This window comes from Palaemon carinicauda, chromosome 2 (assembly GCF_036898095.1).
Source record: "Palaemon carinicauda isolate YSFRI2023 chromosome 2, ASM3689809v2, whole genome shotgun sequence".
In the NCBI taxonomy this organism is placed as follows: domain Eukaryota; kingdom Metazoa; phylum Arthropoda; class Malacostraca; order Decapoda; family Palaemonidae; genus Palaemon; species Palaemon carinicauda.
This window is the reverse complement of record NC_090726.1, coordinates 48,978,599-49,001,897: the sequence shown is the minus strand read 5'-3', so window position 1 is coordinate 49,001,897 and position 23,299 is coordinate 48,978,599. Positions and strand designations below refer to the sequence as shown.

Here is a 23,299-nt window from a genome sequence, read left to right as displayed (position 1 = left end):
GGTGATGGTGGGATACTTTGGTATGATCGATCACAGCAAATCAATCTAGTATGGGTGGCCCTTTAGTACAGCTTTGCTGATCATGGCTATATGCAAACCTTCACCACGTCAAGGTATCCCCACTCATTATGGGTTGGAAACGACAGAACAAAGGGATACTTTGCTCTGGCCGCTCACAGCAAACCAACCTAGTATGGGTGGCTTTTTAATACAGCTTTGCTGATCATGGCCATACGCAAACCCTTGCATCATGTTAAGGTATCCCCACTCAGAAAGGGTTAAAAACAAGAGGAACAAAAGTCCCATACAATAACTAACCAAAAGTAGATCAGCATAAAATAAAAGTGTTTTTAACTAACGAGGATCGAGAGATGTATGGAATTAGGGACAAAATAGAGCTGGGACACACTGGGTGGGTCATCCAGCGAAGTATGTGAAGGAATACTGTACGGTAACTTGATCAACCTTTCATCGGGAATGTTTAAGAATACATTTAATCCATTAGAAAATAACCTGCGTTGTATGAGGGCCGAATATCGAAAGGCTTTGAAGGCAGGTGTGCCCTATATAAAATACCAGATAGTAAACGAATTTACTTTCAGCAAACAGTAATCACAATAATAATCAAAAGCGTTAATATTGAGACATTTTCAAGAGGCAAGTAAGAGTAGACACGACTGTTAATGAGAATCAATTGGCTACCATGTTAAAAATCACACTAAATGCATAATGAAGATGATAAATGCCATGAGACAAACCACTGTTGTAAAGCCAGGAGAGAGAGAGAGAGAGAGAGAGAGAGAGAGAGAGAGAGAGAGAGAGAGAGAGAGAGATAAGGACACTACCAAGTATTATCCATCTAATAGGTTTAAAGGTTTAGAGGCTGCTCATAAATAGAAGAGGCAAGAGACAGTGACATTGCCCTATCAAGCAGGACAATACCCTAGAGACTGAAGATAGAGACCTCTCCCCACCCAAGTTAGAACCAAGGAGAACCAGGCAATGGCTATTGATGACTCAGCAGATAGACCTATAGGTTCCCCCAAAACCCCCATCCTTAGCTCACAAGGATGGTGAGGTTGCAGCAACAAAATAAAACTAACAAGTCTGAGCGGGACTCGAAACTCAGTCTAGCGTTCACCATTCAGGGACGTTACCACATCGGCCACCACAACAATTTAATAAGAGGTTTGTGTTGTTTGTTGCGTTCTGGTTTTATCAATCAACCTTCTGTGTGACATGAATGCTCTTGCCTGAGTAGTGTTGACACTTATTTCTGGCCTTAGTATTTAGATTGGAGAACAACAGTGTAACTCAAAGACTTCATAAGTAACATCAGGCCTGAAAGCCTAATACGAGCTGCAATGCAGAAACTACGATAACGCAACGTTGAGAATTTTGAAAAATTATGACAGTTGTATTTCTATTAATGTACTAAATAGCTTTTAACCATATATAGAAAAAATACTCAACGGTTTAAATGAAAGATTGTATTGCCTAAAACCAGTAACGAAATTTTTGAATTTTCCAACGCATGATGCAATTGAAGAATTAATCTATGCATTTAGAGGAAGCCCCTGAAGTTGCATAAAGACAGCCAAAGGGAAGGACGGGACCTGGATGGTAGAAGGATATAAAGTAAGTGCCAAAGGAATATTGCGAAGATCTGTAATTAATGCCTACAGTATTCCGCACGATTTGCAACGACAGCAGTTCTATCTATAGCCCAGAATAGCTGTAGCTTTTCTATAAAAGCAGCCTGTAAATAATACCTACTGTACAAAGCATCAGGTGCACTAAAAGCACTGTTTTTATTACTCTAATAACAGTAGCGTTTCTTCGAAAGCAGAGAAATGTTTAAGAGTTAATAAATCGTGGAATGTCAGAGTTTAAGACCTGTCCCAAATGGCCAGAAACAAAGTGTCAGCCTTACCAGGTCGAAAGAATTCATCTCGCACAGATGATTGATTGATATAACCAGAACACAGAAAACAACATAAACCTCTTATTATATTTTTCATTAGTCAACATGCAAATAAGAGTTTAAACGGAAAGAGAGAGAGAGAGAGAGAGAGAGAGAGAGAGAGAGAGAGAGAGAGACTTCCTCGAAATTGCCAATCACATCCAACTAGTCAGACAACGAAAGGAAATTCTTATAAAATCACATCAGAAACCTGCTTTCATAATTTCAAACCCTCAAAAGCCAACATTGTCTACACTTTACAAATCTTCCATTTCTAATAAACCATCAGTTCTAAACCTACAGAAGGACATTAAAAAATTTGCTGATGATGTTTCATTCAGAGGCAAGAAGTCTCCACAAACTGTACGTTCCAATCTCCTTATCAAATCATAACTGTAGTGACCCTCCTTCAAAACCAACAAAACTAATTATTCCTATAAAATACCCTGGCAATTCTGAGTGACATTGGGAACTTTTAACAGAAAATGTCTACCTAAGATTCTAATAATAAATGAGTATCATCGCTTTAACCCTTAAAAACAATACAGCAAATACAGCCGTTTTAGTCCACTGCATTACAAGGCCTCAGACATGTCCTTATTCATGTCTGGAGTTGGGTCAGTTTTCATCACCACGCAGGTCACTGCGGATAGGTGATGGTGGGATATTTTGGTCTGATAAATCACAGCTAACCAACCTAGTATGGGTAGCCCTTTAGTACAGCTTTGCTGATCATGGCCATAAGCAAAGACTTTCATCAAGATAAGGTATCCCCACTCATTATGGGTTGAAAACGACAAAAAAAAAAAAAACAAAGGGATAATTTGGTTTGACGGCTCACAGCAAACCAACCTAGTATGGGTGGCCCTTTAGTACAGCTTTGCTGATCATTTCCATACGCAAACCTTCACCATGTTAAGGTATCCCCACTCAGAAAGGGTTAAAAACAAGAGGAACAAAATTCCCATACAATAACTAACCAAAAGTAGATCAGCATAAAATAAGTGTTTTTTAACTAAAGGGGATCGAGATGTGTATGGAATTAGGACCAAACCTAGAGCTGGGACACACTGGGTGGGTCATCCAGCGAAGTATGTGAAGGTACACTGTACAGTAACTCGATCAACCTTGTATCAGGATGTTTAAGAATACATTTAACCCATTAGAAAATAACCTGGGTTGTATGAGGGCCGAATATCGTAAGGCTTTGAAGGCAGGTGTGCCCTATATCAAATACCAGATAGTAAACGAGTTTACTTTGAGCTAACAGTAATCACATAATAATCAAAAGCGTTAATATTGAGACATTTCAGGAGTCAAGTAAGAGTAGACACGACTGTTAATGAGAATCAATTGGCTACCATGTTAAAAATCACACTAAATGCATAATGAAGATGATAAATGCCATGAGACAAACTACCTTTGTAAAGTCGCGAGAGAGAGAGAGAGAGAGAGAGAGGAGAGAGAGAGAGAGAGAGAGAGAGAGAGAGAAGAACACTATCAAGTATTATCCTTCTAATAGGTTTAAAGGTTTAGAGGCTGCTCATGAATATCATAGGCAAGGAACAGTGACATTGCCCTATCAAGCAGGACAATGCCCTAGAGACTGAACATATTTTTGGCCTTAGTATTTAGATTGGAAACAACATTTTAACTCAAGACTTCCAAAGTAACATCAGGTCTGGGAGCCTTATAGGAGTGGCAATACAGAAAACACGCTAACGTAACGTTGGGAATTTTGAAAAATTACGACACGGTTGCATTTATATTTCCATTAATGCACTAAATAGCTTTTAACCCTACATAGAAAAAATACTGAACTGTTTAAATAATAGATTGTATTGCCTAAAACCACAGTTAGGAAGTTTTTCAAATTTTTCAATGAAATGTAAGTGAATTAATCATGCATTTAGAGGAAACCCCTGAAGTTGCACAAAGACAGCCAAAAGGAAGGACGGGACCTGGGCGGTAGAAGGATATAAAGTAAGTGCCAAAGGAACAGTGCGAAGATCTGTAACTAATGCCTACAGTATACCGCACGAGTTGCAAAGACGGAAGTTCTATCTATAGCCCCGAATAGCAGTAGCTTTTCTGTAAAAGCAACCTGTAACTAATGCCAACTGTACAAAGCATCAGGTGCACTGAAAGCATTATTTTTATTACTCTAATTAGCGCTTCTATGAAAGCAGCGAAATATTCAAGTTATTAAATCATGGAATGTCAGAGTTTAAGATCTATCCCAAATGGCCAGAAGCAAAGTGTCAGCATTACCCAGTCGAAAGAATTCATCTCGCACAGATGATTGATTGATATAACCAGAACACATAAAACCACATAAACCTCTTATTATATTTTTCATTAGTCAACATGCAAATAAGAGTTTAAACGGAGAGAGAGAGAGAGAGAAAGAGAGAGAGAGAGAGAGAGAGAGAGAGAGAGAGAGAGAGAGAGACTTCCTTGAAATTGCCAATCACATCCAACTAGTCAGGCAACGAAAGGAAATTTTTATAAAATCACATCAGAAACCTGCTTTCATAATTTCAAAACCTCAAAAGCCAACATTGTCTACACTTTACAAAACTTCCATTTCTAATAAACCATCAGTTCTAAACCTACAGAAGGACATTGACAAATTTTCTGATGATGTTTCATTCAGAGGCAAGAAGTCTTCACAAACTGTAGTCCCAATCTCCTTATCAAATCATAACTGTAGTGACCCTCCCTTCAAAACCAACAAAACTAATTATTCATATAAAATACCCTGGCAATTCTGAGTGACATTGGAAGCTTTTAACAGAAAATGTCTACCTAAGATTCTAATAAAAAATGAGTAAGTATCATCGCTTTAACCCTTAAAAACAATACAGCAAATACAGACGTTTTAGTCCACTGCATTACAAGGCCTCAGACATGTCCTTATTCATGTCTGGGGTTGGGTCAGTTTTCATCACCACGCTGGTCACTAGGTGATGGTGGGATACTTTGGTCTGATCGATCACAGCAAATCAACCTAGTATGGGTGGCCTTTTAGTACAGCTTGGCTGATCATGGCCATACACAAACCCTTTCACAATGTTAAGGTATCCCCACTCATTATAGATTGAAAACGACAAAAGAACGAAGGAATGCTTTAGTCTGACCACTCAGCAAATCAACCTAGTATGGGTGGCCCTTTAGTACAGCTTTGCTGATCATTTCCATACGCAAACCCTTTCACCATGTTAAGGTATCCCCACTCAGAAAGGGTTAAAAACAAGAGGAACAAAAGTCCCATACAATAACTAACCAAAAGTAGATCAGCATTAAAATAGTGTTTTTTAACTAACGAGGATCGAGAGATGTATGGAATTAGGGACAAAACAGAGCTGGGACACACTGGGTGGGTCATCCAGCGAAGTATGTGAAGGAATACTGTATGGTAACTTGATCAACCTTTCATAGGGAATGTTTAAGAATATATTTAATCCATTAGAAAATAACCTGCGTTGTATGAGGGCCGAATATCGAAAGGCTGTGAAAGCAGGTGTGCCCTATATCAAATACCAGATAGTAAACGAGTTTACTTTGAGCTAACAGTAATCACATAATAATCAAAAGCGTTAATATTGAGACATTTTCAAGAGTCAAGTAAGAGTAGACACGACTGTTAATGAGAATCAATTGGCTACCATGTTAAAAATCACACTAAATGCATAATGAAGATGATAAATGCCATGAGACAAACCACCTTTGTAAAGCCGAGAGAGAGAGAGAGAGAGAGAGAGAGAGAGAGAGAGAGAGAGAGAGAGAGAGACTTGATATAGATAAAAACACTATCAAGTATTATCCTTCTAATAGGTTTAAAGGTTTAGAGGCTGCTCATGAATAGCAGAGGCAAGGGACAGTGACATTGCCCTATCAAGCAGGACAATGCCCTGAGACTGACCATATTTTTGGCCTTAGTATTTAGATTGGAAAACAACATCGTAAATCAAGACTTCCAAGGTAACATCAAGTCTGGGAGCCTTATAGGAGCGGCAATACAGAAACCACGCTAACGTAACACGTTGGGAATTTTGAAAAATTACGACACGGTTGAATTTCTATTTCTATTAATGCACTAAATAGCTTTTAACCCTACTTAGAAAAAATACTGAACTGTTTAAATAATAGATTGTATTGCCTAAAACCTCAGTTAGGAGGTTTTTCAAATTTTCCAATGCAGTGCAGTTGAATTAATCTATGCATTTAAGAGGAAGCCCCCTGAAGTTGCACTAAGACAGCTAAAAGGAAGTTCTTGAACTGGAGGGTAGGAGGATAAAAAGTAAGTGCCAAAGGAAAAGTGTGAAGATCTGTAACTAATGCCTACAGTATTCCGCACGAGTTGCAACGACAGCAGTTCTATCTATAGCTCAGAATAGCAGTAGCTTTTCTGTAACTAATACCTACTGTACAAAGCATCAGGTGCACTGAAAACACTATTTTTATTACTTTAATAACAGTAGCGTTTCTTTCAAAGCAGCCAAATATTTAAGAGCTGATAAATCGAGGACTATCAGAGTTTAAGATCTGTCCCAAATGGCCAGAAATAGTGTCAACACTACCCAGTCGAGAGAATTCATCTCGCACAGATGCTTGATTGATATAACCAGAACACAGAAAACAACATAAACCTCTTATTAAAGTCTACATTAGTCAACATGCAAATAAGAGTTTAAACAGAGAGAGAGAGAGAGAGAGAGAGAGAGAGAGAGAGAGAGAGACTTCCTCGAAATTGCCAATCACATCCAACTAGTCAGACAACGAAAGGAAATTTTTATAAAATCACATCAGAAACCTGCTTTCATAATTTCAAAACCTCAAAAGCCAACATTGTCTACACTTTACAAAACTTCCATTTCTAATAAACCATCAGTTCTAAACCTACAGAAGGACATTAAAAAATTTGCTTATGATGTTTCATTCAGAGGCAAGAAGTCTTCACAAACTGTAGTTCCAATCTCCTTATCAAATCATAACTGTAGTGACCCTCCCTTCAAAACCAACATAACTAATTATTCATATAAAATACCCTGGCAATTCTGAGTGACATTGGGAGCTTTTAACAGACAATGTCTACCTAAGATTCTAATAAAAAATTAGTATCATCGCTTTAACCCTTAAAAACAATACAGCAAATACAGCCGTTTTAGTCCACTGCATTACAAGGCCCCAGACATGTCCTAATTCATGTCTGGGGTTGGGTCAGTTTTCATCACCACGCTGGTCACTAGGTGATTGTGGGATACTTTGGTCTGATCGATCACAGCAAATCAACCTAGTATGGGTGGCCCTTTAGTACAGCTTTGCTGATCATGGCCATAAGCAAAGACTTTCATCAAGTTAAGGTATCCCCACTCACTATAGATTGAAAACGACAAAAGAACGAAGGAATGCTTTAGTCTGACCACTCAGCAAACCAACCTAGTATGGGTGGCCCTTTAGTACAGCTTTGCTGATCATGGCCATACGCAAACCCTTGCATCACGATAAAGGTATCCCCACTCAGAAAGGGTTAAAAACAAGAGGAACAAAAGTCCCATACAATAACTAACCAAAAGTAGATCAGCATTAAAATAAGTGTTTTTTAACTAAAGGGGATCGAGAGATGTGTGGAATTAGGGACAAAACAGAGCCGGGACACACTGGGTGGGTCATCCAGCGAAGTATGTGAAGGAATACTGTATGGTAACTTGATCAACCTTTCATCGGGAATGTTTAAGAATACATTTAATCCATTAGAAAATAACCTGCGTTGTATGAGGGCCGAATATCGAAAGACTTTGAAGGCAGGTGTGCCCTATATCAAATACCAGATAGTAAACGTATATCAAATATCAGGTAGTTAACGCATTCACTTTCAGCAAACAGTAATCACAATAATAATCAAAAGCGTTAATATTGAGACATTTCAAGAGTCAAGTAAGAGTAGACACGACTGTTAATGAGAATCAATTGGTTACCATGTTAAAAACCACACTAAATGCATAATGAAGATGGTAAATGCCAAGAGACAAACCACCTTTGTAAAGCCAGGAGAGAGAGAGAGAGAGAGAGAGAGAGAGAGAGAGAGAGAGAGAGAGAGCGCTTTTGATACAGATAAGAACACTATCAAGTATTATCCATCTAATAGGTTTAAAGGTTTAGAGGCTGCTCATGAATAGCAGAGGCAAGGGACCGTGACATTGCCCTATCAAGCAGGACAATACCCTAGAGACAAGATAGAGACCTCTCTCCACCCAAGTTAGAACCAAGGAGGACCAGGCAATGGCAGTTGATGACTCACCAGATAGACCTATAGGTTCCCCCAAAACCCCCATCCTTAGCTTACAAGGATGGTGAGGTTGCAGCAACAAAATAAAACTAACGAGTTTGAGTGGGACTCGAACCTCAGTCTAGCGTTCACCATTCAGGGACGTTACCACATCGGCCACCACAACAATTTAATAAGAGGTTTATGTTGTTTGTTGCGTTCTGGTTTTATCAATCAACCTACTGTGTGACATGAATGCTCTTGCCTGAGTAGTGTTGACACTTATTTCTGGCCTTAGTATTTAGATTGGAGAACATCGTAACTAAAGACTTCCAAAGTAACATCAGGCCTGAGAGCCTAATACGAGCTGCAATGCAGAAACTACGATAACGCAACGTTGAGAATTTTGAAAAATTACGATAGTTGAATTTCTATTTCTATTAATGTACTAAATAGCTTTTAACCATATATAGAAAAAATACTCAACGGTTTAAATGAAAGATTGTATTGCCTAAAACCAGTAACGAAGTTTTTGAATTTTCCAACGCATGATGCAATTCAATTAATCTATGCATTTAGAAGAAGCCCCTGAAGTTGCACAAAGACAGCCAAAAGGAAGGACGGGACCTGGACGATAGAAGAATATAAAGTAAGTGCCAAAGGAACAGTGCGAAGATCTGTAACTAATGCCTACAGTATACCGCAAGATTTTGCAACGACAGCAGTTCTATCTATAGCCCAGATAGCAGTAGCTTTTCTGTAAAAGCAGCCTGTAAGTAATACCTACTGTACAAAGCATCAGGTGCACTGAAAGCACTATTTTTATTACTCTAATAACAGTAGCGCCTCTTTTGAAAACAGCGAAATATCAAAGTTATTAAATCATGGAATGTCAGAGTTTAAAGATCTGTCCCAAATGGCCAGAAACAAAGTATCAGCCTTACCAGGTCGAAAGAATTCATCTCGCACAGATGATTGATTGATATAACCAGAACACAGAAAACAACATAAACCTCTTATTACCTCTTCAATAGCCAACATGCAAATAAGACTTTAAAGAGAGAGAGAGAGAGAGAGAGAGAGAGAGAGAGAGAGAGAGAGAAATCCAAAGGTGACATTCAATAGACCTGACAGTCTTCAAAAGTTTTTTTGAGGTAAACGAAAAAGTATTTTGCTTAACACATTCAAGTTGAAAAGTTTCCAGTAACCATGACCAAATGGCTATCATAAGAGAGAGAGAGAGAGAGAGAGAGAGAGAGAGAGAGAGAGAGTGAGTTACACCTTTCCTTAAAGAAGTCCCCCGTTTCGTAGATGTCCAGTATATTTCTGACACCGAATACTACCACCTCTGGTGTTATTTCTCAATTTCCCTCATTACCTGTAAATATCGGCAATCAACTGAGTACCCAATTGGCTGTTCATGTCAACAGTGGCACTGTATAACTTTAATACAGAATCTATCACCAGTCAACTATTTGACAAGCTAAGCTCGGCTTATCTCGGTACGACAGAGAGAGAGAGAGAGAGAGAGAGAGAGAGATTGGCGTGTTAAAAACTCTCTTTTCACCATTATTCAAATCCAAGTTACTATTATGTACAAATTTATCGATGGAGCATATAATTCCTTATCCCCAGGTATTTTTCTACCACCAGCCCCCCTTTGCTAGGAGCATACAGACGATTTTACGATGTGAAAATTATGCGGAAGTATTTAGGAAAATAGCAATATTACAATATTGATTTTTACAAAGCATTCAAGACAAATCAGATATAACGCTAGTCCCATCAGATCTTGAGTTTCAAGAGTCATTTCTCACTTGCCAACCTTGCAGAAAGCACGTCGAGGAGAGAGAGAGAGGAGAGAGAGAGAGAGAGAGAGAGGAGAGAGAGAGAGAGGCTGGATTTTTGACACTTGTTTCAACCCAAAAAGCTAACACAACACGCTTAACTAAATGAATCTTATTGCACAGCTGCTATCTAAAGGACCAAGCTTACTTCACTTGTACAGTACCACCTGAATAAGCCAAGCGTTGTATATTATTACATATGCCCAGTGCAGAAATGTCAAGGTCCCTATATCAATAAGAAAATGAAGGTCTCTCCTGAAGAGGTCCTCCAACCACATCCAGCAAGCAGCCATAAAATATCCCTCCATTCAAATCCACGACCAACATCTTATCGACAATAAAAAACTTTAATCGGCAACGCCTCTAATAAGGGGTGCTTTTGATTCTTGACAGTAACTATTTCTATTTACAAGAGATCTCCTTGCTTAACACAACACCAGAAGAGCTTCTCTCACTAATGCCCATGCGTCAATCAGCGAGAGAGAAGGTTACAGAACCTCGCCCTGATCTACAACATCCCCAAACAGATCTCTGTCAGCTTCAGGAAAAATCTGAGCTTGAAATTCTTAAAAGGCAAACGTCCCTTTATCCACGTGGTTCCTAAACGTACGGAGGAGCTACCAGAGTAACATATGCCCTCTCTTTAAAACAGCTACGCCTGCAAAGGCTGGAATCATAAGCGCCCACCCGTCTTACATATCCTGAACCTCCTATGTAGCAGCCCCGTTTGCAAAACGATAAACTGACTGCAGTGGCAGATATATAAGCCTCGCCCACAGATTACGTTGAATGAAAGATTCCAGAAAACTGGGAGAATTACAGCAGAGAGGGATTTTGAGATGAATAACTATTGAAAGATTGTCAGTAATACCGTCGTACTGTACCATGTGAGAGTAATGGATGAGAATAAAATTAAACTCTCTCCTCTTCAGTACTTTCATAAAAAACGAATATAAACAGAATACCATAAAAAATCTTAAAAATAAAATGCAACCGATGCCACAAAAAACTTAACTATATACTTCGTTGATAAACCCTATGCAACTTTTACTTTCATAGTGCAAACCTTTAGCCATCCCACCCTGACTTTGTACCTGGCCATTGATTGAATCTGTGGAGAGAGAGAGAGAAGAGAGATGAGAGAGAGAGAGAGAGAGAGAGAGAGAGTTTGTGTTGTGTACAACAACAATAATAATAATAATTATTATTATTATATGTTTAAACTTTAAGCATTACTTTCACTGAGACCAGAGAACACAAGGCTTAATTATATTTAAGAGTTTATCAATAAATCTAAATTAAAACCTACTACTCGCCATTCTTTATAGTAACCTTTTCCCTCCCCCCCCCAAAAAAAAAAACACACAAGGACACTTGTCAAAACTGAGCTTGTTTTGTAAATAAACCCTAAATAATTCATGCAAATCTATTAAATGGGAAGGCAGGATTACTAGGGATCAAAATCAATAGTCAAAAGGATAACCCAATTGTCAATACTTTAATTAAGACTCGTATTATTATGATCATTTTGCTTCAAAAAATTTCGTCTTACTGAGGGAGAACTAAAATACCTTATGTTGGAGAGAGAGAGAGAGAGAGAGAGAGAGTGAAGAGAGAGAGAGAGAGAGAGAGAGTTACAAGGATTTTGATGTCTCAAAGACATTTTAGTCCGTTTGCGGAGACTCCATTTGCTCTTTGGTAGAGCGATCTAGTTTAAGCATTTAGAGTTCTCATGATCTTGTCTAACTTATTCTTGAAGTCGATTACAGTGTTTTTACTACATCCGCTGGAAGTCTATTCCAAGTATTTGCTATTTTATATCTAGAGAGAGAGAGAGAGAGAGAGGAGAGAGAGAGAGAGAGAGAGAGAGCGCCAAAAAATTTGAAAAACCCCATTATATGCTTGAAAAGCCTTCGATTTTTATATATCAAAGTCAGAGAGAGAGAGAGAGAGAGAGAGAGAGAGAGAGAGAGAGAGAGATATTTTCCTACATTAAAAAGCCTTCGATTTTCAGATATCAAAGTCACAACCTATACGTAATTTTGTATAGAAAAATGAACACAAAATCTGTTACTAGTCATCTAGTAATTTTGCTGTGGGTATACTGTATAATCTAAACTAGTTTAACCTGCCTAATTATATCAATGACAGTCATCCGGCAGAAGTCCAGGTTTGAACCAGATTTCTGAACAGGGAGAGATTCGTCAGACGGTAGTTCAAGTTAAGAAGGAACACAAGACAGAAGAAATAGAGAAGGGATTCATGTGTGGAACTTGCCTGTAACTATTTGGAGCTATAATTTTAATCAGTTATTTATTTTACTACAATATCTATTTATTTATTTATTTTGGTGTATCCTTTTGGTAGTTGAAACAGTTGAACTTAAGGTTCAAACTTGCAGTAAATGTTTTTATGTTGAACAGGCTGACATGAGTCTTTTTATAGTTTATATATGGAATATGTTTTGATATTGTTACTGTTTTCAAAGTATTTTATCTTAATAGTACATTATTTCTCATATCGTTTATTTATTTACTTATCTCCTTTCCTCACGGGGCTATTTTTTCCTCTTGGAGCCCTTGGGCTTATAGCATCTTGCTTTTCCAAGTAGGGTTCTAGCTTAGCTAATAATAATAATAATAATAATAATAATAATAATAATAATAATAATAATAATAATAATAATAATAATAATAATAATAATAATAATAATAATAATACTGAACTTCACCTAAATCTGTTTTGAGTTGTAAGTCAACGTTTTGTTTATATCGTGATAAATTAGTGCATTTTTTAAACGTGTTCATATATATTTTCCTATATTCACATTGTGGCTAAAATGTTTGCTGTGAAGGGATGAAATTTAGTTTATTTCCATTAGCATTTTAACATTCGGTATTACTTTTCTTAAAACTACTAAGAAAACATTTAAAACTAAGTTGTAGTGATTGTGTATTTTTTGTAACTTTACTGATCGTGTAATTAAACCATCAATAATAAATTATTGAACCGTTGTTATTTTAATATTTTCCTACGTACACAGTAAACTATTCAACAAGTTAAACTTCAGAAAACTATGGTTTAGTGATATTAAACTATGAAAATTTATTTCAAAATTTTTGTTTTCCAAAGGTAACTAATATACTATTAAAACTTTGAAATTTATAAGAAATTCGAACAAAAGCTCTTCCCCAAAAATGCCATAACTGAATAGCCTTAAAATTTGTAAAAAGTAAATCAATTCTAAGTAATTCTAAACTTTTATTGGTTGACAAATTCAGAGATATTAGTTCCTAAATTAACTGAAGCTGTTAAGTCCAACCAAATGTCATTTGCTATGTCAAATGCTATTTTTTCCCTGTTGCAGCCCTTGGGCTTATGACATCTTGCTTTTCCAACTAGGGTTATAGCCTAGCTTGTAATAATGATGATGATAATAGTAATAATAATAATAAATAAATCATAATAATGATCAATAATCTATTATAATAATAATCATAATAAAAATAATTATAATAATCACAATAATAAAATTATTATTATTGTTGTTATTATTATTAATCATTAATATTAATACAAATAAAATAATACAATAAAATAATAACAATAATAATAATCATTATAAAATAATAAAAATATAAATACTAAGTAAAATGGAATGCATGTACATTAAAGTACAATGCTGTATTACCCAACGTACCTAGACTTTGAATAACTTAACTACATCGTGAGGGAACCGGCATGAAATCAAGTATGAATTAGTATTAAGTATGGCTTACACGGTCGAACGGTTCGCCAAACCCCGGTTGTCGTACCTGTTTGTCAAACGGTTTGAAGAGATGGAGTCAAGTTCGACATGTGTTTGAAGTGATGTTCGGGCGTGAACAGGGTATTTGGTTGTCGAACACGTTCGTCGAATGGTTCGAAGAAAGTCTTTGTGGACAACGAAATCCCGCCCACAAAAGTCAGGCGAGAACAGACTTTTTTTCGAAACATTCAACCACAAAATACCTCATGCACGTGTTCGAACATCACTTCAAGCACTTCTGTCGAACCACGATCAACGAACCTTCAGAAACCTGAAGGCAGGAAAGTAGAAATTCCAGTATCGACTAGTCTCAGAAAACCTAAAGTGGGTTGAGGGGTATCTTAGGTTTCGTCAGAAGTTAGTTGGACGAAGGTGGTCAGTCAGTGTTTGAGAGCGCTAGAGAAAAGAGCTTAGCTAATGAAATAGGTGTTGGGGGGTCTTCTAGTACTTATTCTTAAAGTATAGATATGTAGATTTGAGAACAAAGCTCTCAGAAGAATATTGGGAGTCAAATGACAGGACAGAATCAGAAATGAAACTATGAGAGATTACACGGGTGCCTTGTGTGGATAAGATCATGATGAAGGGTAGATGGAGATGGTTTTTGGTATACTCTTCGCGCTCCCCAACTTTCAACTGGGCTCCACAAGGCACTAGAAGAGTTGGAAAGACTTGTAGATTTTGAGAACAAAGCCCTCAGAAGAATATTGGGAGATTTAGACAGGAACATTATTAGAAATGAAACTATAAGAGATTACTCGAGTGCCATATGTGGATGAGATTATGGTGATGGGTAGATGGAGATGGTTTGGTTTGGTTTTGGTATACTCTTCTCACTCAACCTTTCAACTGGGCTCCACAAGGCACTAGAAGAGTTGGAATACCCACGCCTACATGACTGAGGACTATGAAGCGTGAAGTAGGAGATGAATGGAGAAGTATTGATTTAAAAGCTCAAACTGTTAAATGGCAAAATCTAACCGTGCCCCTTTGCGTCAATAGGCGTAGATGATGAATTGGATAATAAAAACTACATTATCAGAAACGAATGTTTTAAAACAATGAAAAGACAATTAGTAAGAAATAAAAATAAATATAAAATACCCAACAAGATTTTTACGAAATGGAAAACTGAAATAAGCAGTACTACATTAATACTATTGTCAATAAAAAAAATGTCATAATTTGGAGAAATTAACTTTAAAGTTTTTATTCTATAATTGACCATTACTTCATAACAATAATAATAATAGACTTTCCGTAGATATGTAAATATCCTAACTTCAGCGCCTATCAATCATGTAATTTATCTTTCAAGGTTAAAAAAATTACCGTAAGAGATATTTGCTACATTTGTCCAAAAAACTACTACACAATATATATGGAAAAACATGTTTGGCCTATCTGAAAAAAAGTGTGGGGGGCCTACCTGAATAAAAGTTTTTGATAATAAATGACGCATTGATAAGAACGGGGTCGTGAAAGGGGAAAGAAAAGTCAGGAAAATCATGGAAAAACTGATGTAGCTACACACAGACGTCGAAGGAGAGAGAGAGAGAGAGAGAAGAGAGAGAGAGGAGAGAGAGAGAGAGAGAAAATTTTTGTGAACTAAGCTACAATCCGTGTTGAAAGGCAAGATGTTAAAAGCCCAAGGACTCCAACAAAGAAAATAGACCAGTGAGAGGAAATAGGAAATTAGATAGAACAAAGTGCCTTGGTGTACCCTCAAGTAAAAGAACTCTAACCCAAGACAGTGGAAATATGGTACAGAGGATATGGCACTACCTAAGACTGGAGAAACAATGGTTTAATTTTGGAGTGGTGTCCTTCTATAAGAGCTGCTAACCCTAGACAGTGGAAGACCACCACTGTACAGATGGCTATGGTACTACCCAAGACTAGAGAACAAGAGTTAGATTTTGGAGCGGTGTCCTCCTATAAGAGCTATCTAATCCAAGACAGTGGAAGCATGGTACAGAGGCTATGGACTACCCAAGACTGAAGCACAATTGTTCGATTTTGGGGTGTCCTCTTATACGAGCTGCTTACCATAGCTAGTCTCTTCAACTATTAAGAACACACCACAATTAGTTAATGAAAAAAAAAAAGTTTGGATAATTCTGACAGCTAAAAAGATTCAAAGAGAGGAGGGATCAGAAGGAATGGCAAGGGAAACACCGACAGAATAAAATGTTCAGTGCCCTGCTGATCAGCATTTCGAATAGAAGATTAGATTGGATTTCTAAATGTTGCCTATAACAAGACGACGTGACCCATAAGACGATTCAGCATCCAATTGCAACTGGTGGGGGGGGGGACCTTGCAGTAAAGAAATATTTAGTGTAAGGGTGAGGAAAGAAACAGCATGGCTTTAATTACTTGAATAGATTATTATTATTATTATTATTATTATCATCAGCTAAGCTACAACCCTAGTTGAAAAAGCATGCTGCTATAAGCCCAAGGGCTCCAACAGGGAAAAATAGCCCGGGAAGGAAAGGAAATAAGGAAATCAATAAACGACATAAGTAGTAATTAACGATTAGAATAAGTATTTTAAAAACTAACATTAAAACAGATATTTCATATATAAACTATAAAAAGACTTACGGCAGCCTGTACAACAAAAATATTTGCAGCAAGTTTGAACTTTTGAAGTTCTACTGATTCAATTACCCGATTAGGAAGATCATTCCACAACTTGGACACAACTGGAATAAAACTTCTAGAATACTGTGTAGTATTGAGCCTCATGAAGGAGAATGCCTGACTATTGTTATGAATTAACACAGTTCATTGAAATATCTTTCTCCTTTGGACTTATCGCCATCAACCCCAGGTTGACAAAGCACAAACTTGGCAACCATGTAGGACAAAAATAAAGTAAATTAAGAATAAAGGAAATATGAAAGCTACGTATAAAAAGAAATAATGCAGAAGATAATTAAAACAAAAATGGAACACTCACCAATAAAGATATTATAGAAGACCCCGTTCTGATTTCGGCAATCGAGTTCCACAGCCTGTGAAAGTAAATGAAAAGCGAGTTTAATAATCATACTAATTATATATAAACAGTACAGTACATTCCAATGTAGATATTGGAACTTCATTACACCTTTACAGTATTAATAACAAAATGATAAATCAAACTGTAAATGATCCTAAGTGTGATGAATCTTTTTGAATTACAAACTTTTATGTGTCTATATTTTGTGTTTTTCACCAGTCCTACTTTATATATTTCATATCTTTGTATGCTTGTCAATGAAATTTCCAAATTTTCTATCCTTATATATGGGTTTTCCATTATTCAAAAAAACTTATTGGGTTTATAAGAAACAATGGTTTAACCTTAAAAGAAATTTGTACATTTGAACATCTTCAAGTTTAGCAAGTAGTACATAATCCTTACTCAGAAAAGTGTTTTAATTGTTTTTTAACACTTCTCAAAAGTACCTAGAGAGAGAGAGAGAGAGAGAGAGAGAGAGAGAGAGAGAGAGAGAGATATTATTATTAGTTATAAAACTAAATTTGATACTCACTATGTAAATAATAGTTTGAAACAGCTTCGAGTTTGCCCTTTTGGCCTTTGGCAATGGTTGCCCAGACAATCTTCCTTTAGACCACGACCTGTAAATAAACAAAAAAAAAAAACGTCATTTCTCTCGCTTAAAAATCACAGAAGAATATTTAAAGTTTATGAAGTTTTTGTATTACAACCAACAGATTATACATAATCGAATTTTACTTTTTCAAAATCTACACAGTTAAAAATTTGCCGTAAACAACGGTAAAAATCCTGGACCTGGGTTCGATTCCAGGCCGGTCAGAAGCTAATGTGTTGGAGTGATTTCGCCTGGGGGTTTGACCCGAGGTTGGTAAGAGAATTCAGACATTAATGTACCAAAATATATATGGGCATATTTGAAAACAAATTATATATATATATATATATATATATATATATAATATATACTATATATATATACATATATGTCATACATTTTACTTCCTTGAGTCTGATCCCGAGGTATAAGAGAGAAACCAGATATTAAGGTAGTAAAATATATGGCCTATTTGTATACGAAATACGTCTAAATGTGCACCATTTATCGCCCACACGCACATACATAGGCTACATACATACATATATATACATGTATATATATATATATAGTATATATAGATGTATGTGTATGTATATATATATATATATAGTATATATTAGATGTATGTGTATATATATACAACATATATATGTGTGTATACATACACATATTTATATGTGTGTATACATACATACATATACATGTGTATATATATTACATACATATGTGTATATATATATACATACATATATGTGTGTGTATATATATACATACATGTGTGTATATAATACACACATATATGCGTGTATATATACACACATATATGCGTGTATATATACACACATATATGTGTATATATATATTTATATATACACATTTATATATATATACATACATATATACATACATATATATACATACATGTGTGTATATATATACACATATATATGCATATATATAATAGTATATATATATACACGTATGTATATATACATGTATATATATGTATATGTATATATACACACGTATGTACATATATACATACATATAATAATGTATATATATATATATATATATATACAACTAATACATCACACACACAACTAATACAAACATTTCAGTCAACTGCTGGACAAAGACCACACCCATGTCCATTCATGGTTGAGTTTTGGCCAGTTTTCATCACCACGCTGGCCACCGTAGCATAAAATGTCATGGTGAAACGCCTTCTAAAATCGCCTAACTCACTCAACCACCAGTGTTTAAGAAAGGCAATTAGCCAAACGTTTACTTAATCAAATTTCAATAATATTCAAAATACAAATTCCAGTCGTATGTTCAAATAACTAAGAAATCCACGTACAATAAAAGTACTTCCATAAGTCACCAATTATGAATAATTAATTAATTAATGCGTATTAAAAAAAAGCCCAAACCTTCAGGAACGAATTGCAAGATACACCAAAGTTTATATACAGAAATTAAATGTTAAAAGAATGATATTCCTAACGATTTCGAAAGTCATTTTCAAAATGTATAGACATTTTTTGGTGAATGTTGATATCGTTACGTAAGTGCTACATACAATTGCTTCCTTCTACCAAATTAGGGACTAACTTATGTAAAAAGCTGGATATGATTACATTTTGGAAGGTTAAGGTCAAATGTCAAGATCAAAGGTCAAGGTCACGATCAAGCAAAATGTACAATTCACGTAATCAGCCATAAATTTACACATCGTTATCACAGACTTCAAAACTCGGTTCATATTTGAGAGAGAGAGAGAGAGAGAGAGAGAGAGAGAGAGCAATCTGTTAAGTAGAATTTCCAAAACCTCTCACTGGAGAGAGAGAGAGAGAGAGAGAGAGAGAGAGCGTGCGCAACTTGTTTACCAGAATTTCTATACCTCTCACTGGAGAGAGAGAGAGAGAGAGAGAGAGAGAGAGAGAGAGAGAAAATAGTAATTTGTTAACCAGAATTTCTATGTTAAGGTCAAGATCAAGAAAAAGGGGCGAGAAATAAGCTGCCGCGGCGGAGGTCTGCGCTCTAACGAGTGCCCCTCTAGTTATTAACATTTCAAACAAAATAATACAACAATTTACCATTTACTTTTGTATTTACGTAACACTTTAGACGTGCTTATCCGTCTGCTCACCTTGAACAAAACTGTGAGTAAACAGCCTTTGATTGACAGTCCAAAATAAACAATGAAACAATAGTTCTTATGGTAAGAGAAGGACCCACTTCTAAATGGGTCCTGGGTTAAGTCCAATGGCATAACTAACGAGGCAATTATTGTCCTTTTCTATCTATTGGATTATGAAAAAATTAATTAAATTATTTCATTCAAGTGAATTTGATCAACGATGTCCAAACTTATGGCTAATTACGTGAATTAAACATTTTGATTGACCTTGACCTTCCATAATTTAATCATCGCCAGCATTTTACATAAGTTAATCCCTGCAAGTTTTATTACTCTACGATTAAAATTGGGACCAGGAAGCTGTCAAAAAACACACAAATAAACACAAACAGGGGCGAAAAACATAACCTCCTTCCAACTTCGTTGGCTGAGGTACACTTCTCACATTACGGAGAGTTGCTTTTTAACCAAAACTTTCTTTGTACAGTTCACAATCGAACCACACAATTTAGTCGTATTTGTTTCCAGCAAAACTAGGCAAAACTGTTTTCGCCTAATTGCCGAGTGACACTAAAGTAAAGGGTCCCTACATTGTTAAAAATTTGCCGTAAAAGCGTAAAAATCCTGGGAAAAATGATGCCTGGCATTTACCGTTTAAAAAACGGATATATTGACGTAGTGATATTATGGTCACCAACCCGTAAAATATAAAATAAGGTAAAATTACAGTCTGTATTTTACTGAAATACGACTGAGAACAGTATATTTTTTTACGGAGAATTTCAGATAAAAATTACGGGTTTTAATGGTATACGGTGTGAAATGCTGAATACCTTGGGAGTGCATACAATAAAACGAAGGCTCTGTAGAGCGTAAGGTTCCCCTGCAGTATAGGACCAGAAAAGTGGCCTTTAAAGTAACGTAAAGTAAAAGCAATAAACAGTACATGATACGTCAATACATATCGTGAAAACGTAAATGCCCTTCGGGAAAATAACAACCGCTTATATAATGAAAATTGGCAAATATTCCGAATAAATAGAAATAAAAGGATTTTTAAACATCCTACATCTTACGTGAAAGGCTTGGTATATTTCTTAATACAAAAACATAAGATTATTGTAGTAATCTTTATAACCAATTAGATTACGCAAAACTGGCTAATAATAATAATAATAATAAAAACTACAACTGATAAATAAATGACTACATAAATGGGAGGGGCCTTTTATCTTCAACTTAACGACTAGCGAAATTGTTAACGGAGACGGCTAGAATATTTGCAAAGCTTTCATAAAATTTCTATATAAAAAGATGTAGTATCGATTCAAAAAGCACCTGTTTTACGTGTTAGTATTCATACAGTGTATGTATACATATTCCAGACCTATGATATGAGATTTATAAACCCTAATAAAACGAAAAATAACATGTATTAATTGGCGTTGATTTTCGTACACTCCAATATGAACCAAGTTTGAAGTCTCTGTGACAACGATGTCCAAACTTATGGGTGATTAAGTGAATTGGACATTTTGCTTGACCTTGACCTTCCAAAATTTAATATTATTCAGCTTTTTGCGTAACAGTTAATCCCTGCAAGTTTCATTACTCTACGATTGAAATTGTGACCAGGAAGCTATTCACAAACACACAAACATAACCTCCTTCCAACTTCGTTGGCGGAGGTAATTCGAGGAAATATGTATATATGTATACTAAATATATATGTCATTTGGTTTCAATTATTAGAACGTCACTTTTAATATATAAATGTCATAAGGAGTGTATTTGCCTCATAACCAGAAAATTCCATGGTAATTATCTACTTAGAAATTGCCATATTCAGGCCTTTATCTTAATTGCCAACCACTTATAAGCACCGTAATTTCGATTCACGAGCCTACCTTCAATAAAATGAAGACCATTGCCTTCGAAAACTCGTAATATTCACGAAATTTAAAAAATGAGAAATGCTTCAAGGTGTAATGGCCGACCAAAACCTTTTGAGAGACCACCGGCTACCAGTCTCTCGAAAATATTAAAATACCGAAATATCTGGAGATATATCTATGGCTACTCGATTAATCGAACCTTTCCCATTTACAAAATGAGGAATATCACATAAACATAATAAAATAATCAAGAAATCTTGATTTTTTTACCACAAACTTACCTCGACACCCTCCTTCCCTCGTTCCAGAACTGTAGTGAGAAATTCCAAGGCGGAATTGGTACTTTTGGCCAATCAGAGGTCTCCATTTTCCCAGACAGCTATTGTCTTCTCTTATTGGGTAAAAGCTTCGGAATCTGGCAAGAGGCTTTGGAAGCGCTTGTCCTATTGGCTGGTTGAATTATAACCAGTTTTCAGGAATGGTTTACGAAGCTATAATTTATTCCATTAATGTCTACTATTTATTAAATTGGTTAATAAACATGTAAGTCTATAAATTAATTAATAAAAAATCAATCTATTAATGAATAATGAATGAGGATATGAAGAAAGTAAAATTATAATATTTGAAGAAACACAACTGTGTCCAAAATAAGCTTACGCATATACTTGTACCCTTGGGCTTGTAGCATCCTGCTTTTCCAACTAGGGCCGTAGTTTATTTAATAATAATAATAATAATAATAATAATAATAATAATAATAATAATAATAATAATAATAATAATTACTCCACAATTGATGGGTTAAGAGTACAAAACTGAATACAAGAACTATTAAGATGAAATGCCTTTAAAGTAGTCTTAAAAATTACTCAATTCTAACCTCTAAGTATTTTAATGTCAGGTATAATCAGGAATCAATCAATCAAGAGAGAGAGAGAGAGAGAGAGAGAGAGAGAGAGAGTGAGTGAGTCCTGCTATTTGACAGGTTTTAATAATTTGAATTCTTGGTTATATATACATATGAACACACACACACACACACACATATATATATATATATATACATATATATATATAATATATATGTATATATATAATATACATATATCTATCTATATATACATATATATATATACAGTATATATATATATATATATATATATATATAAGCTGAATAATTCCTTATTCTAACATGAAATGCATGTTAACTAAAACCTTCTACTCGAGTAATTGCTTCTGAGTGATAATTCGTATGAGGAATTAGTTACTAAGTTTCTGCAATATGATATTTTTCAACCTTCTGAAGTAAGAATAAAAAATATGTATATCTATGGTAAAAAAAAAGTCATTGGAGGGTTATAGCAGCTTCCAACCCCTTATATATATATATATATATATATAATATATATATATATATATATATACTTCGAGGGAAATTTGCGCACGCTCTCTCTCTCTCTCTCTCTCTCTCTCTCTCTCTCCCGGGATTTAGGATTAACAGTACGGGAAAAACCAGTAGCCACCTCATAATATTGTACATTTTATCTGCAATTTCGCCAACAAATAAATAACTTTTTCATTCTAACCTAGTAATCATTATTTTCTAGGGTTGAGTTACACGAGTCTATGATGCAAGAATAAAAGAAAACGATACATGAAACGTCATAAGAGAAAACGGTAACTAATGGGGAACTACAGTAAAACTATCATTCGGAGAACAGAAATTACTTCATTGGCTCTACAATGATATATCCT

General features: G+C 35.5%; 2 protein-coding genes across 3 annotated transcripts in view; one reads left to right on the top strand and one right to left on the bottom strand.

Annotated features, from left to right (window-relative positions):
* The window catches only part of LOC137617381 (uncharacterized), a 56,919-nt gene extending 34,989 nt beyond the window's left edge, over positions 1-21,930 (bottom strand). For both annotated transcript variants that reach the window (XM_068347404.1, XM_068347410.1), the window contains exons 1-3: positions 21,823-21,930; positions 17,435-17,522; positions 16,858-16,912 (exon numbers count right to left, since the gene is read on the bottom strand). In XM_068347404.1, coding sequence (XP_068203505.1) covers positions 16,858-16,912; positions 17,435-17,522; positions 21,823-21,908 — 229 coding nt within the window. In that variant the 5' untranslated portion in view covers positions 21,909-21,930. The remainder of the gene's footprint in view (positions 1-16,857; positions 16,913-17,434; positions 17,523-21,822) is intronic.
* LOC137624743 (uncharacterized) overlaps positions 1-23,299 on the top strand; it is a 412,156-nt gene that overhangs the window by 204,356 nt on the left and 184,501 nt on the right. The gene's annotated exons all lie outside the window — the stretch shown is intronic.